At 34.3% G+C, this 19629-nt stretch overlaps 1 protein-coding gene and 1 long non-coding RNA gene across 2 annotated transcripts in view; one reads left to right on the top strand and one right to left on the bottom strand.

Annotated features, from left to right (window-relative positions):
- LOC146725123 (uncharacterized) overlaps positions 1-19629 on the bottom strand; it is a 54414-nt gene that overhangs the window by 9395 nt on the left and 25390 nt on the right. Inside the window, exon 3 of the mRNA XM_085484283.1 lies at positions 8509-8629. Within this exon, the coding sequence (XP_085340409.1) occupies positions 8509-8629 (121 nt within the window). The remainder of the gene's footprint in view (positions 1-8508; positions 8630-19629) is intronic.
- LOC146725124 (uncharacterized) lies at positions 2824-3091 on the top strand. The gene is made up of 2 exons (XR_014925057.1): positions 2824-2940; positions 3014-3091. It is a non-coding gene; the product is annotated as an uncharacterized LOC146725124 (long non-coding RNA).

Below are 19629 nucleotides of genomic sequence, written 5' to 3'. Positions count from 1 at the left end.
TAACTATTTATTGGCTATACAGAATGAAACATCCTTCATTAAAATTAAAGTATTCATAATAAGGAATCTAGGCTACTATGTACATATATGTATATAAAAAAGAAACAAGAATGCTAAATAATTACAATTTTTTTATCGTTTAGGTTAGGTTGACCTAATGTAAAAGACCAATAAGAAAACTAATTATTTAGCTTTCTTGGTTTATGTGATGTCTTCAGACTAGGCTAAATCACGGAGCACGATAATGTATTAAGCTATATATATTTATTTCACATTTGCAGTAAGTATAACAAAACTAGTTAAGTAAAAAGCTGCACGGGGTACCATGTGCTCGCGCCCATGTGTTCGTGCACACACACTACACTTTCTCCACGCGCTCGCCCTCGCGGCACACACTCGCTGTCTCCTCACGCATGCTCACACACACTCCACGCCTTGCTCACGTGTACTTGCATATACTACAACTCTCCTGCCTCTTTAAATGTTGTTTCTGTTCAGGCGAGGAGAGCGTCGCGGTCCAACAGCATCCTTTTTGATAATTTGATCGGCGTGTCTCCTTCTCATGTTGTTATTTTTATCTTTGACTGCGAAGGTGGACGGTGAGGTCTGCTTTACAATTTCTGCTTCCACACGCTTATCTGATCTTACGCTGAAGTCATCGATAACAACCTTGTCTCCTGGTTGGAGATCGAGTTTCCTACTACCTGCTCCTGCTACGATTTGCGCACGCTACCGCTTATCAACAATTTCAGTTAGTCCCGGGCGTAGTGAGTCGAATCTCGTTCGTAATTCCCCCTTGTACATTAATTGGGCAGGACTCCTACCAGTTGTACAGTGCTCGATACTTCTATAGTCAAAAAGAAACATATTAATCGCATTACCTACACTTTCTCCCCCTTTTACAATTTTTTTCACTTTGTCTTTGAATGTTTGTACAATATTTTCCGCAGCTCCGTTCGTCGCAGGGTAGTAGGGTGAGCTAAATGAGTGTTTTACTCCGTTTTCCCGCAAAAAGATTTGAAATTCTTCGCTTCTAAATTGTGGGCCTCCATCAGTAACGCAGTGTAGCGGAAAACCGTATCTTGCGAACAGTAGTTTAAATTCATCTATCAATCTGTACGCTTTTGTGTTATTATTAAAGTTTATAATTTCTGGCCATTTTGAATGCGCGTCTATTACTAATAAGTACATTTTACCGAATAACTCTGCAAAATTACAATGAATTCTCGACCATGCTTTGTCTGGGTATGGCCAAGTTGTTAATGGAATGTGAGGTGGTTTTTTTCTCTCATCAAACAAATATCGCATTCTTTGACTTGCTTTTCAATGTCATTATCAATTCCTGGCCACCATACGTATGATCGAGCAAACATCTTAATCTTAACAATGCCTAAGTGAGTACATGAAGTTCTTTTAATATTAATTCTCTCATGCGTTCTGGTATCACCGCTCGTAAACCCCAAAACAGACATCCTTTTTCTACTGATAATTCTAATCTTTTATTAAAAATACTTTTTAAATCATTCGACATAGTTTTGTCATTTTTTGGCTAATTACTTACAAAATATTTAATCGCTGTTGAGATTAACGGATCTCTTTTGCTTTCTTTTTCGAGAGTTTTATGGTTGTACGTTATTACACCGGTTTCAAAAAAATTAACCTAAGAGAAATTTGTGTCAATTATGTTTGTTACCCAAGACTAACTTTTACTTATGAGATTGAAACTAATAATTCTCTCAGCTTTTTGAATACAATTGTCCACAGGGATGATAATAAGCTCATAACTAACTGGTACAGAAAACCAACATTCTCAGGAAGATACATCAATTTTTTCTCGAATCATCCGACGAAATATAAAATTAACACCATTACCAATTTAGTTGACCATGCAATAATTTTATCTAACAAACGGTTTCATGACTTTAATTTAAAAATTGTAAAGAATATTTTGAAAAATAATTGCTTCCCGGAAAATCTCATTAATAAATATGTCAATGATAGAACCCACAAGCTGTCACAACCTATAAACAATAAGGATAAAAAAATTATAAATGTAGATTCGACGGATGTTTCGAGGGAAAATTTCATCGTCATTCCATATTGTAATCGGTTCACTAATGACATATATAGATTTCTAAACAAAAAGAACCTTAACGTAATTTTTACCATCCCCAAAAAACTGAACTGTTTAATAAAATCGGGGAAAGATAATTTAGATATTAATAAGCAAACCGGCGTAGTCTATTGTATTAATTGTAACAATTGTGATTCTAATTATGTAGGGCAGACAAAAAGACATCTCAGTACTAGGATTAACGAACACCGACGTAATATTAAAAATTCAGCGAGCAATTTTTCTGTTGTTAGTGAGCACAGAATTAATCAAGGACATGAATTTGATTGGTCGAATCCTTTAATTCTGCATAAAGAAAACAATAGAAGAAAAAGAGAAATAGCCGAAATGTACTTTATCAAGAAATTGAATTCCACTATCAATTTACAGAAAGACACTAAAAGCTTTAGTACGATATATGACAGTTTGTTTAGAAATTGAAGTAAAAAATTTTAACATACATTGTTGGGAGCTATTATTAGTAGTTTAATATTGGTATGTTAAGGCAGGATGACATAAGCGAACCGAATATATTTATTTATTTATTTATTTGTCTTTTTATTATCTTATACTTTTTATATTTTATTTTTCATTTTTTATATTTTATTTTAGTAATTTGCCATATGGTACATCACAATTTAGCGGGAATGTAAATATTGTTAACTTTTAACTTTGACATAATTTTCGGCGTGTTTATTCGTTAGTACAGTGTGCTCAGTCGTAGCAAAATGACACAAGTGAAACGCAGTTAATTTACCATCCGATCTTAAGTTAAGTCTCACCGGAGCGTACTTTTAAATGTCAATAACGATATGCAGTAACTCATTGTAAGTCTCATTTGTTACATTTCACGTTTTCAATTTAAATGTTGATTCTGATTGCATGTACATTAATTTCTAGAATGCTTCTATTGTAATTTTGAAAAGGACCACAACCCGTATGGTCGAAACGTCAATAAATATAGTTTAACAAATCGAATAGACAGCCAGTGTAGTCAGTTTAATATCTACTACCTTAATTATGTTTGTGTTATCCTTGATTGGTAACCTCGAAAGCGCATCACAATTTGCATTTGCTTCGGACTTTACATGTTCAATTTCGTATTTAAAACCTGATAGGTAATAAGCCCATCTCTGTAATCTATTATCTGCTGTTTGTGGAATGCCCTTTCGTGGTCCCAAGATCCATTGTAACGCCTTGTTATCTGTTCTTAATATTATGGTTTTTCCGAAGATAAATTGATAAAATCTCTGAAAACCAAATATTATTGCCATTGTTTCTTTATCCATAATTTTCCTGTTTAATTCATGTTTCGGTATTTTCTTTGATGCGAATGCAATTGGTCTTTTTTCGCCATTTTTATACTTATGTGATAAGATCGCTGATAGTCCATAATTTGATGCATTGCATACCAATATTATTTTTTCATTTTGATTATAGTTTACTAATACTTTTGGCGAAACCAATTCGTCTTTTACCCATTTAAACGCTCGTGCACATTCAGCGTTTCACTCAAATTTGTCTTTGTGCGACAAGTCATACAACGGCTTTAAATTTGCTGACCTATTATTTAAGAATCTAGCGTAGAAATTAATTAAGCCTAAAAATGATTCTAGTTCTTTTTGGTTTTTTGGTTGAGAAGCATCTACCATTGCCTTGATTTTAGATTCGGACTTATGTAGTCCTTTTGTATCTATAACGAAACCTAATATTTCTAACTTTTCTTTCATAAAAAACACTTTGATTTATTTAGTCTAAGACCACAATCTTGTAATCGTTGACAAACTCTGTGTAAATTTTGTAGGTGCTCCTCATTCGTTTTTCCTGTTACGTAAATATTGTCGAGATACGCGATCACTCCCTTTAATCTATTTAAACATTTATCCATTTTCCTTTGTACATCTGGAGGTGCTATTGAAACACCTTCGGGTAGTTTTGTATATCTATATAAACCTTTATGTGTTATAATCGTAAGTAATTTTGAGCTATCTTCGTCCACCGGAAACTGCATATATGCATGCTTTAAATCTAATTCCGAAAATGAATTTCCACCTTGTAATTTTGTGAAAATATCATCAATGGTATGCAAAGGATATTTGTCGTTTAACAAATGTTTATTTATTGTTACTTTAAAATTACCACAGATGCGAATTTGACCATTATTTTTGAAAACTGGGACAATTGGAGTTGCCCACTCGCTAACTTCCACTTGTTTTAAATTACCTAATTTTACTAGTCTGTCCAATTCAGTTTCGATTAATGAAGTCAAAGCATGGGCTACTGGTCTATATTTCAAAGCGATCGGTTTTGCATTTTTATGTATATAAATTTTTGATTTGCTCTTATTATACGAGCCCGGTATATCACTGAATAGTTCAGTATATTTGTCGCTTAATGTATTTGCTAAATTTTCAATATTCACGTTATCTATACTTGTATTTCCTAATTTCAAAGGCCATAATCCAAATGCCGCCAGCCATTGCCTACCAATCAATGCTGGACCTTCGCCTGGTAATACGAAACATTCTAATAAGCACGTATTATTTTCCCATTCGACTTTTAACTTTGTCAATTTCCCTACTGGCAGTAGAATTTTTTCATCGTAAATTTTTAATTTTCTATCCGTCTTCAAAAGTGTGCTATTTTTTAATACGGTATTATATAATTTTTCAGAAATAATTGTAACAAAAGTACCCGTATCGATTTCCATGCTAACTTTTACATTGTTTATAAGAACGTTTAAATACATGGGTTTACTTTCCTGATCGTTGCTACACCTATGTTGTGCTTTATAAAACACATCACTTTTAGAATCACTTCTGAAATCACGTAGGCAGTAGAATGAGGATCGGTCGTCACTAGTCATGCTGGAACTGTCCTCCTCTTTCTCTTCCTCTTGGCTTGTTCCTTGAAGGTGTTGTACTTGTTGTTTTTTCTTCTGGTTTTTTCTTTCTGTTTTGCTTCTGCATATTGCCTTCAGGTGTCCCTTTTTCTGGCATTCATGACAAATACTATCCTTGAATCTGCATGTTGGTCTTGTGTGTCCTTTTTTTCCACAGTAATAGCATGATATTTCTGTACTATCCGCGTTTTTTGTTGTTGAGTTTTTCGAGTTTTCTGCCAATATTTCTTGTTAGCATTCCTTATTGCCAGCACCTCGTCTGTGTTTACCTCTTCTGATTTCAATGTATTTAGAGCTTGTTTGGCGTTTTATTGGCGGACTCTTGAGCTATGGCTTCTTGGTAGGTCAATGACTGTTTTTTAAACAACTCCATTTTAGTGTTGTGGCACTTTAACCTACAGACAAATTGATCTCTCAACGAATTATCTAAATTTTTGAAGTTGCAGTGCAACGCTAAGCCCCTTGACTGCGAAATCAGCTACAGATTCTGCATTTTCTTGTTTAGCTTAGTTAAATTTACATCTTTCCATGAGTTCTGAGGGTTTCGGTGTTAAATAATTTCCCATACGTTTTACTAAATCAACATAACTTTTATCTTTCGGTTTATCTGGTGCCACTAATTGTTTCATAAGTTGAAATGCTTTTGCATCTAATCTTACTAACAGGTGCGCAGCCTTCTTGTCGTCTTTGATATCACGAGTTATGAATAACAATTCTAGTTGTTCTGTAAACGTCTTCCAATCATCTGTGTTGAGACGGAACTCAATTTTTATTTCGTCTGCTATCTCTTGCGTACCTTGATGCGCTTTTTTAACTTGCAGGGTGCTTGTAGTAGCGGCGGACGTATTGACTGCTTGTATGCTTCCACTGGCGTTTTTCTCTTTCTCCTTCTGCTGATCTGTATTCTGTCCTTTTTTTAACAAATCTTTCAGCAGTTCTCTTAGGTTTTCAAATTTTTCGCTTCCGTCTACTACTATACCCCTTTTTTGTAGTTCGTTAAGTAGTTGATGTTTGTTTAACGAATGCGCCCAGCTCAAAGTTTTTTCTTGATTTTGCATTTATTTTTTACTGTATTCGAGCACTTTTTTACTCGCTTTGACAAAACAATTTTACAGTTTACCCCGTGGCCACTTTTCCGATCGCCTTTCAATTATTCTCACTGATAATTGACGCGCTCTCGCCGCTGAGTACCTTCTTACTCCCTGTTTTCACACTTTCTCGTGGCACCTTACTGTTGCTTTGCCGCGTGGCGAGTATCTAACCTTTTCACCTGCACGCTTTAATCTGCTTTTATCGCTTTAATCCTCGTCGCCATTGTGATGTCTTCAGACTAGGCTAAATCATGGATCATGATAATGCATTTAGCTATATATTTATTTCACATTTGCAGTAAGTATAACAAAACTAGTTAAGTAAGAAGCTGCACGGGGTACCATGTGCTCGCGCCATTCGTGCACACACACTACACTCTCTCCACGCGCTCGCCCTCGCGGCACACACTCGCAGTCTCCTCACGCATGCTCACACACACTCCACGTCCTGCTCACGTGTACTCGCATATACTACAGTTTATATAGTAGCCCAGGTTTGTTATTATAAATACTTTAAATCTAGTGAAGAATGTCTCACTTTGTATAGCCAATTAATAGTTCAATGAAAATACAATTTCGATAAAACAGAGTCAGTATTCCCTTAAACCTATAATAGTATTGGACGTAGTAAAAAGTGACTCCATCTGTATAATGTATACATAAATTTCTAATACATGTTTGAGCTCGAATAATTGACAATGTGGAATTCAAAATGTCAGTATAATTATATTTTTTAATAATCAATCGGTAATTAACCGATATTTTTAATTCCATAATGAGGGCGCTATATACTATTTCGTCGGAGGAATCCTAAATGCCGTTCTGTTTTATCAATACTAAAACTTCATTTTTGCGCATTCTTTACTTTTTATTAGTTGAATAAAATAATAAATGCTTTTCTACAATTAAAGAATATATAAAAGCAAAGCGCAAACTTACCGACTTTGTTAAAAACAACAAAAATTTAAATTAAGAAATTAAATTTTTTTGTTCTTCACATAAAATCAGTAGGTTTGCGTTTTGTTCTAATTTATCCGAAATTCTAATTCACATTGGAGAAGAGGGCTAATAACCGATTTTTCCTTGATCCAATAATTTTAAATCATCTTAAAGATAGCAAGAATCGTACCAAATTCTTTAGCTTGATTTACGTGCTGATGGTTCAATTCAGGAATAGAAATGTGATACGAACATTTTAGAATTAATAAAAAATCACTCATTAGAAGAAAAGAATCTGTGCTTCGCTAACCGCACCTAGCTCTTAATAATCCATTATCTGTTAATTAGATATTTAATACTAGAGCCTTTCATTTTTTAATTTTTAAATTTGTAAATCTATTAATATTGTACAACAGATTTCTAATTTTCAGAACTTTAGATAAAGAAGGCGCAAACAGCATTAAAATTTCAAACGATATTTTATCAGTCTTTACTAAAATCCAAGCAACTTTCACTTTAAGCATTTTTGCTTATTATAGTATAAAAATTATGAAAATTAGAGATCTATTGTGTAATATTAGTGAAGATTGGGCTCATGCCAACAAAAAAATCTTCTGAATCTCATATTTTTATTCAATCAATAATTCGTTCAGATATCAGTATATTATTATATGTGTATTTATAGTGATTTAAGATCCTTTAAATTTAAATAAGCATAATTGAAAAATATTTGATAGTTTTAAAAATCGAATTTACTTTTTTCAGAGAGTAGACTCTACATTTACGAATAAATATTTTATTAATCATAAATAATAACAAATATTTTACAATAATTTCGAGATAGTTCTAATAGCATACTTTAACTTTGATTACAATAAAACTTTAGTAAATGTTGACAGTAATTTATACTTCACGGATGATTTTAGTTTTGATATACATATATATTATAAAGCAATTCTCAATAATAAACATTTTGAATTATATAAAATACAAGTTAATTTAATTTCTGAGATATGCTACTCTAAAATATTATTTAAAAAAATTTTTAAAAGACAATTTAATTTTATTAATAATTTTAATCTTGACGTATAATTTCAGTATTATGATTCTCATTGTCAGTAATATTCAAAAGTTTTTTGTCATTAATTAAGCAGTTATTATTAAGCAGTCATAATTAAGCTATCATTATGCAATCACTTAGAGATTTAAATACGGAAAATATAAAATTTAAATATGGAGAATATAAATTTTGTTTTGTGTAGAAAGTTTCTTTTCCAAAACTACGATATGTAAAGTTAAAATTGTATTCAGCATACAAAAAGCTAAGAAAAATTATTACTTTTTTCTTTTTGTATAAAAAAAAAATATTTTTTGTTGTGTGTAAACTAGAATATGTAAAAAAATCAGTAATTATAATGTTATTTCAAAAGTTGTTATAATAATAGATTACAAATAACACTTACTCGATAGAGATATCTAAAGTCGGTTGAGGGTAAAGTCCTTCCGCCAGACATGTTATTTCGACTCCATCTTTGTTATTTACAGCCTTTTTCCTGTATACAAGATCGAACTTTTCCTCTGTTGCTGCAATATAAATTAAATACGTTACATTATTTACGGTTAATACTTTTACAACATTTTTGCTGGAAGATAATATAGATTTTTTCTCAAATTGACAAAAATAGGGCTATTTAAGTACTAAATGGCTGCATTTTTTAAATCTCCATAATCAATATTTATATATACAGTATTAAAAAATTGAACAATATTACAGAAATTTGCGAAGAAAAAATGGCTGCCGGTGAGAGAACAGGCAATTTTCGATGTTTGTAGTTAAGGCGAGTGATTATGGTGTGATAAGTCAGATATGGTGATAAGAAAAGAAGAGATGGATAAGGGAAGGGAAGAAAAAGGTGGTATAATGAAGGTGATAAAAAGAGTAGAGTGGATAATAAAATATTGGAGAGATAAAAGCCGGAGTAGCGGAAAAAGGAGTTGTCGAAATGGGCATATAGATGGTGGAAGAAGAAGGTGAAGTCAGTAAAGACGACAGGTGGCGCAGAGTAATAAGGAAAGAAGAATGGTGAGACTAGAGGCCAGCGGAGAACGCCACGAGGATAAGGAGTGTGGAGATGTATCTCCGCAAGTTAGCGCGACAAGTGTGAATAAGTTTAGTTATCCAATAGGCGCTCTTATTGTTTTGTCGTTTCTATGTTTGTCGTTTCTATGTTTTGTCGTTTCTATGTTTTGTCATTTCTATGTATAGTATATTCTACTAGTCGATTCTTTCCCGTGTTTGAGAATAGAGTTTCCGTGACCATTGTCGACAATTTGATCTTTTGTCGCTTAATCCTTGGCATCCTACACGCATCTGACAATGAGTAATAGTGGGTACTACGAAATTTGCCGTAAAACATACGCATTGACTCCATAGGAAAGAACGGATCGACATTTGGTGGATCGAAAGACAAATCATTGTCAAACGTACTATGCACGTGATTCAGCAGTCAAAAGTGAAAAGTGGTTTATGGTAACAAAATGTGACAAAAAAGATGAAAGATAAAAAGCAAATAAAGGAACTGAAAGAAATAAAGGAAAAGATATGGATTGTGATAAGAGAATCCTAAAAAAATCATAAAAATGAAAAGGTCAGGCCATGTTCAAAAGAAGGTACTCAAAAATTTAAACGATCTAATAATAAATTATCACGAAAAGTAACTGATATGTTATTCAAGGTGCCAGTTCAAAGTGAACATACGTAAAGTGTATATTATCTAAATTTAGTAATAATATATTACCATGAAAAGTAACTGTGATATTTTATTCAAGGTGCAAGTTCACATTGAATATACATACATATAAGTAAAACTGATTACAATTTGATTCTAGAAAATAAGTGCGATATGTTATTCTTAGTGCACAAAATATAATAGTCGTTTATAGAGATTTGATTTGAAATTCATACTAGCCCGTACAATGAAAAATAATTGCTCGTAATTCCAGAGTACCAATTTGTTAATGACTCAGAAAAATAACATGGCGGCCTGCTTTCAAAAAACTTTCGATGGGTAGAATAAATAATTGAAATAAGAGTTGTGAAAATTGTATAAATTAAAAACCTCCAATCTTTCTTTAGTAAAATTTTGAATGATAATTATGATAAAAAATGTTATTTTTTTGAGTCATTAACAAATTGGTACTCTGGAATTACGAGCAATTATTTTTCATTGTACGGGCTAGTATGAATTTCAAATCAAATCTCTATAAACGACTATTATATTTTGTGCACTAAGAATAACATATCGCACTTATTTTCTAGAATCAAATTGTAATCAGTTTTACTTATATGTATGTATATTCAATGTGAACTTGCACCTTGAATAAAATATCACAGTTACTTTTCATGGTAATATATTATTACTAAATTTAGATAATATACACTTTACGTATGTTCACTTTGAACTGGCACCTTGAATAACATATCAGTTACTTTTCGTGATAATTTATTATTAGATCGTTTAAATTTTGAAAGGTTTAAATTTTTGAGTACCTTCTTTTGAACATGGCCTGACCTTTTCATTTTTATGATTTTTTTAGGATATCACTTACTTTTTAAAGTACAGATATATAGAGCAGCTTTCTAGTAATTCAAGTATCACAAATATATGTATTTTTGATTCTTATCACATAACTTTGTATAAGTAACAATTTATGCAATACAGTTCAAAATAATTGAAATATATGGTATATATGTACATATATAAAATATATAATTATATTATAGTATACATATATATTTTATTTAATCATATATGTAAATGTTTGTATAATTGTAATAACTTTTAACGATACATTGCACATTTATTTCAATTGCAACAGAATGAATTTATATTCTTGTATGAATATTGAAAATAAAGAATGGGCCCCTCCATCGCCCATTCTTGTGAGAACGCAACCATATATTTTTCTTCGTCTCTCCGATTTTAACACGACATACATATTTCTGTCTGATAATTTTTTTCTTGATGATACTTTTTGAAATGTCATGAAGCCTAGGTCAAATTAGAAACTTATTGCACTCGTTTTAATGCAGCGCTTACAGCAGCTTTTATAAAGCGCCAGAGCAGCCGATATTTTATTTTGGCGCTTACGGCAACTTTTATACAGCGCTAGAACAGTTGATGTTTTAATGTAGCGTTTACGGCAGCCTTTATACAGCGCCATTATTTAATCTGTTCTAAGAACAATATGTATGCCCCTTGTGCTCCTTTGGGCCATTTTTTCTTGAACACTTCCATATCATTAGAGTAATACCATTCCGATTTTGTGTCAGCTCTCAACATACACGTGTAGTGACCACGATTCATTTCTTCACCTTCGTGAAATATAGCGCTTATTAGCTTGTACTTTTTTTTATTAATCGTGATATTACTCGTCGGCACGGCGGTAATCCGATTGTTGATAATTTTTTTAGAAGCACCGTTTACAAAAGTATATAAATTGAGCTGTATTACTACGACGGATAAAGTTGATTCGATTACGGTTTTCTTTTTCAACACGGTGCCCTTACATTCGTTACAATTGCCGTTTATCGTTTCCCATTTAGAAAATTCTACATTAATCAAACTTTGTAGAGTGACACCTTTTTTCCTTTTTAATGTCGAATGTATAGGTAATATTAACAAACTACTGCTTTCCAGCTTAGTTACATTGTAATTACATTTGACATTCGAGCAACATGTTACGTGCTTTAATTCGAGTTTTAATACATCATTGATGTCGGAATACGTCGACATTAGAGCCGTAAAAAATTCCGAAACATCTTGTTGTGTTCGTTCTTCGAAGCGTTTTCCGACAGATCTTCTAACCGCTTGAATGTTGCAATATTTACGTTCACCATACGCGCAGATAGCATCAATCAATGCATTCGATGCTTTATTTTTCAGTATTTGTTGCCTAATACGTACGCAATGAAACGCACATTGTAATATTACATTAGCGTAACACGAAACAGCATCGTTATTGCAAAGGCCATATATTTTCCATGTAACTATACTTTCTGGTTCCTCACAATCATAATTCTGCATATCATCAATGATATTAGGGATATCCCATCGACGATCGTACATTTTCACAACCTTTTTCTCGGACGGATTGATTTGTGGCAGTTCAGATTTGAATATAGATCTCAGTCGATTATATTCTACAATGGCTCTCGAGTTTGCTTTAACTGATGCTGGATTGAAATTTATCAAATGTAGGCCTTCCAATTTACTTACTCGTGACAAACCTACATAGGCTTGACCATCACTGAATACAGTCGTTCCTAAATCCATCATTGCATTGTTACATGTAATTCCTTCGATTATAAATAATTCGACATTCTTTAATTTGTCTCTCAAAGTTTTCAAGACCATGTCTGACAATTGCGTATATTTTGGTGTAGATTCATGACTAACCGGTAGTTGAAACATTCTATGGATTGTCAAGCCATCGATATTGAATGCTGCGATACCCGTGGGAGCAGATATGGCAGTCGTTTTTTCCAAATTTATTCTGATCCAATGTTTAATTGTTTCAATTAGAAAACTTTTCCCTGTACCACCCTCGCCATTTACGCACATCTATCTAGAAGTACTTACAGGATCGTATGCGATTAGTTTGCTGATGCCTAACTTCTCTTTATCGGGATTCATATCTCGTAAATATTCACCCAAATCGGACCATTTCCATTCACTAGGACTCAAAGTCAAAAACCACGTCGCTGGACCGTAATGCAAAGTCATGCATTTTACATTATTAGACGGTTGTCGCCAAAATTGATCCGTATTTCTCAATTTTGCGAAAATACTCATTAAATTCGATTCTAATTGGTAACCTTTCAATTCGTTCAAGTATCTACCAGCAGTGTATCTCTCTCGTGGGTTAGTAACCATCATCGTATAATAGATACCACTTTTCAACTGTCGGTAGTTAGCATCATTGAGAAGGAAGAACAGATACTGCAGATTCAACCTGAATCTACTATGTTTCGACATCAATCGTGTTCTAATAAATAAATATTCCGGCAATGCAAAGTTTCTATCTTCTCGTTGTCCATTGACACCATCAGGATATAAATCAGGGAAACACATGACATCCAGATATTTATAACGATTATCCATTGGAAAATCTTCAATTTTCACCATTTGATAAAGCTTCAATGCAGATTCGTTATCGATTCTTTTCGCGTGTATTGGGTATATTGTATACTGATCGTTAATATTCGAATGTTCAGTGATTTGTGTGAGAAAAGCCGTACGTTTTAAAACGGTTTGATCATTATTATTTTTGTTTTGCTGTACATTGTACAAATTCAATGCTGGTAATTCCTCAACCACCTCATTTATTTCGTCATTGTCGCTTTCCTCATCGACAATCCTATATTCTGTTTCCTGCAACTTATCCTTTAATAGATCATCAGATGACGCTGGAAGACGAATTTTTGAGTAATGAGGATTATTTTCTTTCAACCATTGTAAAGCCTTATACATTTTATTAATATCTATCAAATTTTCCCAAACCACTTTAGATTTCTTGGGTATACCTCGAACGAGAATGTGCAACTCGTGATTCAAATTTATAGGATCTTCCGGAGGACATACCTTATCCAATGTTTCTTGTAAAGGCAGAGGCAAATGAAATGTTCTACCTTTTCCTAAACAGAGTTCGATTATATAAGTTTCTTGATTTAAAATGTGCTATATTTAAATCATTTAATTATTTTTTTTGTTCAAGTACAATTAACAGCAAAAACTGCATATACGTAGGTATGTATTTGACTCTACTGCCATTACTTGAAACAAATACATTATTCGATAGTAACAAATTGGAACTCTGGAATTACGAGTAATTATTTTTTATTGTACAGACTAGGTTTAAATTTTTGAGGACCTTCTTTTGAACATGGCTTGACCTTTTCATTTTTATGATTTTTTGGAGATAGGGTGAGAGAGGACGAATAAGGGTAAGAGAAGACGAGATAGGCGAAAGAGGGTGAAAGAGAACGAAAGAGGGTGAGAAAGGACGTACGAGGGTGAAAGAGGTGAGAGAGGGTGAGAGAGGACGAAAGAGGGTGAAAGAGGACGAAAGAGGTCGAAAGAGGGTGAGAGAGAACGAAAGAGGGTGAAAGAGGACGAAAGAGGGTGAGAGAGGACGAAAGAGTGTGAAAGAGGTCGAAAGAGGATGAGAGAGGGCGAAAGAGGGTGAGAAAGAATGAAAGAGGGTGAGAGAGGACGAAAGAGAGTGAAAGAAGGTGAAAGAGGACGAAAGAGGGTGAAAGAGGGTGAGAAAGAATGAAAGAGGGTGAGAGAGGACGAAAGAGAGTGAAAGAGGACAAAAGAGGGTGAAAGAGGACGAAAGAGGGTGAGAGGGAATGAAAGAGGGTGAAAGAAGACGAAACAGGGTGAAAGAGGATGAGAGAGAATGAAAGAGGATGAAAGAGGACGAAAGAGGGTGAGAGGGAATGAAAGAGGGTGAAAGAGGACGAAAGAGGGTGAAAGAGGCGAAAGAGGGGTGGGAGTGGGGTGGGAGTGGGGGTGGGAGTGGGGGTGGGGCGGGGGCGGGATGTGGGAGGGAAAGGGGTGGGTGGAAGTTGAGGGAGGTGTGAGTGAAAGGTGAGAAGAGATTTATATATATATATATAATCCTGATGACGTCAGCGGACGCGGACAGAGAAGAAGAAGAAGAAGAAGAAGAAGACGACGTTACTTCATTTTTCATGAAAAACGTCACTTTTTGACCGCTTGTATCTCCAGAACGGCTTGACCGATTTTATTTTTTCTTGGCTCAAATTACTCGTGGCGATGCCGCCTTTCAGGTTATATTACGTGCAATTCAAAATTTTTTATATTTTAGTAGTTCTACATCCCCAAAAAATGGACTTTGATAGTGCAGGATAAGGAGATTTGTAGTGTCTTTTAAGATCTTTTAGGGTTTGAACATGGCCGGAGACACTACCGCGTCTCCTAATTGGTAGGAAGATTATGATAGGAAAGAAGAAAGGAAAAGAAATGAGAAAGTTAGATGTGGTGCTGAGTACCGGAAGCGGCGGAAAGATTAAGAAGAGAGCAGAGAGATGGTAGAGACGGCAGAGAGGACAGGAGAGAGGACAGGAGAAAGGAAAAAAAGAAGGAGGAGAGAGGAAGAAGTGAGACTGGAACGAAGACAGAAGAAGTATGCTGATGACGCGAAGAGGAAGATGGTGCAGGAGGGAGGAATGCAAAATGTAAGGGAAAAGAAGAGAAAGGAAATGGGACGAAGGAGGACACGGAAATGGTAGAATTGGGAAAAGTAAGATAGGGAGGAGATTGGGGGGAGGTAAGAAAAGAATAGCGAAGGAAAGAATGGCAGGAGGAGAAGAAGAAAGAGTGAATATGAAAAAAGGATATGATGAGGGTGAGAAGCAAAGAAGTAAAGAGAGAAGAAGAAAGAAGAAAGAAAGAAGAAGATATACAGAGAAAAGGAAAAGCAAGAAGAAAGAGGAGGTGAATAGGAAAAATAGAAAAGGAGAGAGAGGAGAGAAGAAATTAGAAGGAATAAGGAAGGAATAGGGTGTAACGCATACGTAGTATCGGAGTGATGAGAGAAGAGAGATAACTGTTACATGATGGTATTAAGGTGTATTGCGGCGTATTACGATGTGGTGAAAAGTATGGGGAGCACGGAGGAAGCGAGGGAGTTGAGGGAAATCAAAAAGACTTCGAAAAAGGCATGGATGGTGTTATGTGAATTGGCAGGAAGAGAAGGACTGGTGATGAAAGAGAGGTTATAGGGGAAGAAAAAAATGGAAGATCCAAGTACCGGAGGTGACGGAGGTGCGGATTATGAGTGACAGGAAAGTTTGAAAAGAGAGAATAGGAAGGAAGACAAAGGAAAAGAAGAAAGAGAAAGGAAGAAAGAGAGAACGGGAGCAAGAGGTAGAAGAGGGGGAGAGAGGTAGATGTGGGGGAAAGGAAGAGAAAATATGAATGGGTAGACAAAGATCTTGAACCAAAAAAGAGCAGGGAAAAGGAGGGGACTAACACGCCCGAAAAAGGGGGAATAAGGAAGATAAAATGGAAAGAAGAGACACAGAAGGAAAAGAGAGAAAGGAAAAGGAAGAGTTAGAGTCGGCAAGAAGTAAAGAGATAACAGGAGAGGTGACATGAGGAGAAGGAGACGCGGTAAGCAAGATTGGTAACGGGGGAAAGGAAAAGAAGAATGAAGAATACAATGATAGAGGAATTGAAGAAGCAAGAAGAAGTTGCGAAGAGGAGTCGGAAGCGGAAGTGAAAAGAGAGGACGGAACGGAGGAGAGCTTGGGAGAAGAGCGAGAAGATGGGAGCGGAGACGAGAAATTGTGGAAGATGATAAGAAGAAGAGGCGGAAGAAAGGAAACGGATAGATAGGAGTTTGAAGAAAGGAGAGGCGACGTTGAGAAAGAGGGGCGCGGCAAGCGAGATCTCTCCCTTTCTCCTCTCTCTCTCTTTCTCTCACAATATTTTTAAGACATTTTTTATTTTGTTCAGAATTTTTCTTATATATATATATATATATATATACCTTCTGCTCATAAAGTATCCGGAATTTTTAAATAAAACACTAAATGGTTAATTATTCTTCTATATTTATATTGTTTCCTTCAAAATAGTCTCCCATTCTGAACTACACACATATACCAGCGGTTAACCCATTCTTAGAAACATTTTTCATATGCCGATTTTGGGATGGCCTTCAGCTTCCTCTGTGAATTTTCTTTTACTGCTTCTACCGTTTCAAAACGCTTGCCATGAAACGGCAATTTAAGTTTTGGGAAGAGGAAAAAGTTACACGAAGCTAAATTTGGAGGGTACGGTGCTTGTTCGATGGTATGTACCGAGTGTTTGGTCAAATAATTGCGTACAAGTGGATTTTGCATCATGATAACGCGTCGTCGCACACATCGCAGCTTGTACGCAATTATTTGACCAAACACTCGGTACATACCATTGAACAAACACCGTACCCTCCAAATTTAGCCTCGTGTGACTTTTTTCTCTTTCCAAAACTCAGATTGCCGCTTCATGGCAAGCGTTTTGAAACGGTAGAGGCAATGAAAGAAAATTCGCAAAGGAAGCTGAAGGCCATCCCAAAATCGGCATATGAAAAATGTTTCCAAAAATGAGTTAACCGCTGGCATATGTATGTAGTTCAGAATGGAGACTATTTTGAAGGAGACAATATAAATATAGAAGAATAATTAACCATTTAGTTTTTTATTTACAAATTCCGGATACTTTTTAAACAAAAGGTATATATATTTGTACAAAATATGTATATATATATATATATATATTTGAAAAAAAAAAATATATATATATATATTTGTATAAAAATATATATATATATATATTTGTACAAAATATTTTGTATCAAATATTTGATTTATATTTGTACAAATATAAATCTCAACACATTCTTTCCTGCTTAATAACCTTAATAGCCTGCTCTTTTTGCAGCCAAATACACATTTCTTGTGGTTAATAATACTACGTTCAATATTTATCTCGATGTTTTTTTTATTTTATTCGACTCTCCCATACTTGATACATGAGGCTCCAATATAGAATTCTCCAGATCCACTATACTTGTTCCTTGAGAAGTATTTGGGGTATTATCTGGGGTATTACTATAGCAATGATTTTGATTATAACATTTATTACATTCGTATTCGTCAGTGTTTTTGGAAACTTTATGTCACGATAACGTTTTTTCTTTGAAAGAGGTTTATGACAAGATCGACAATCCATATTTCGATTAACTTCCGCCACCTAAATATAATAAACAAAAGGAAAATAAAATAAGAAAGAAACGATTGATAGAATTATGTTATTCACAATTAAATGATGACACTTGCTTTACTTTTCAATCGATTTTCCATTAATTCTAACAACTGCTTCCCAGTAGCAACTCTGAAAATATTCAAACTTCTGACTTTTAATAGCGCAGTTGATTGAACATCAAAATGTATGTTATACAGATTTTTGCAAGATTGTCAGAAATAAGAATTACATACAATTAGTATCTTATGTGGCAAGTGCGGAAAACAACGAATTACGTCGCGCCTAAAGTTGCCACATGAGCCGAAGGCGAGTAACCACAGGAGTACGAGAGTGAATGCATCACAAGCTGAGGCGAATGCGACAACTTCACGCGCGATGTATATTCGTTGTCCTCCGCACATATCACATACAATATTTTTTGTAATGCCTGTCGTGAAAGTTCGATTTAAGACTAAATAATTAATTGAAATTAAATTCAAATAAGAAATAGTAATAAAGGTTACAACGAACTGACATTTTGTCTCGCGTGAATTTCGTTACGTTTAAGTTTGTTATGTCAGTTGAAAAATGGTAAAACAAAAACTATTAACCATTGAAAAAAAGCACTTTTTTACGCACTAGTGTGATAAAGTAAGGCATATATTGAATTGTTGAAAAATAAATCATTTTTCGCACGCTAAACAGCAATCAAAAATCGAATTTTTGTGACAGGTATTGCAAAATAGCGTTTTTCTTAACTTGCTTATGGATTCTGTGATGGATACCGGAGAAAAAATGAGTTTTTAGCATACGCGTGTGTTCGTGTGCGTGCGCGCATACGTGCGTATATGAGAGATCGTTAATGATGAACATGATACATGATAAGCTCTAAAGCATAAAACTGAACCTTACATCTTCCATTTATCCTCAGATTATTAAAAGCTGTGAGAACTCGGGAAGAATCTCAATTCAGTACGTTTCGATCAACGTTAAAAACTGAGAAGTGATCCCGTTTAACACCTTATTTAGCAAACAGCTTGTCAAAAGTTTTCCCCAGGGTTCTCCGCGGTCTTAGGCGCATTTTTGCTTTGTATTTATTTTTGAAAAACGTAAAAAATAGGTTTCATACATTTCCCCGAGGGGCAAAAAATCGGAGTTTTTTAACATTGTCCTTTAATTAAACTACGTTATATGTAACTATTGTTATATGTATAGTGTAATGAGTAGCTTAAAGCTAAGTTATTGATTTATTTTTTATTTATTTTTAATTTATTTATTATTGATTTATTTTTTATATGTATGTAAGAGATTATTCTAGACAAATTGTAAAGTTAATAACACATCAAAAAATGACAAGAATTACAATTTTAAGACCTTTAAGATTTTCTGAAATATTTATTACTTTATTATAGTTGAGAGGCAATAGAATTTTCATAAAATTGGCGCGAATTGTAGAAAAATGGCGGATCAATCAGAGGTTGCTACCAAAGAATATAGACGAGTATAGAAGCACGATTCTTGGTACTCCGCGAGTCGCACGAGCTGGGGTGCTTTTGCTATAGTTTACGTCACGTATACTGTACTGAAATGCTATAGATAGTACAGTATATGTGACGTAAATTATAGCAAAGTACCCCGCTCGTGCGACTCGCGGGGTACCGAGAACCGTACTTCTATGCTACTTTATGTACAAACTTTAATTACAGGATCTCTAGTCGAAATTCGCTGTTTGTTAAGAAATCCTCTTAATCAAATTTTTAAAAT

Source organism: Nylanderia fulva, unplaced genomic scaffold, assembly GCF_048542155.1.
Source record: "Nylanderia fulva isolate GAGA-0341 unplaced genomic scaffold, ASM4854215v1 Scaffold103, whole genome shotgun sequence".
NCBI lineage: Eukaryota > Metazoa > Arthropoda > Insecta > Hymenoptera > Formicidae > Nylanderia > Nylanderia fulva.
This window is presented reverse-complemented; position numbering and strand designations above follow the sequence as displayed.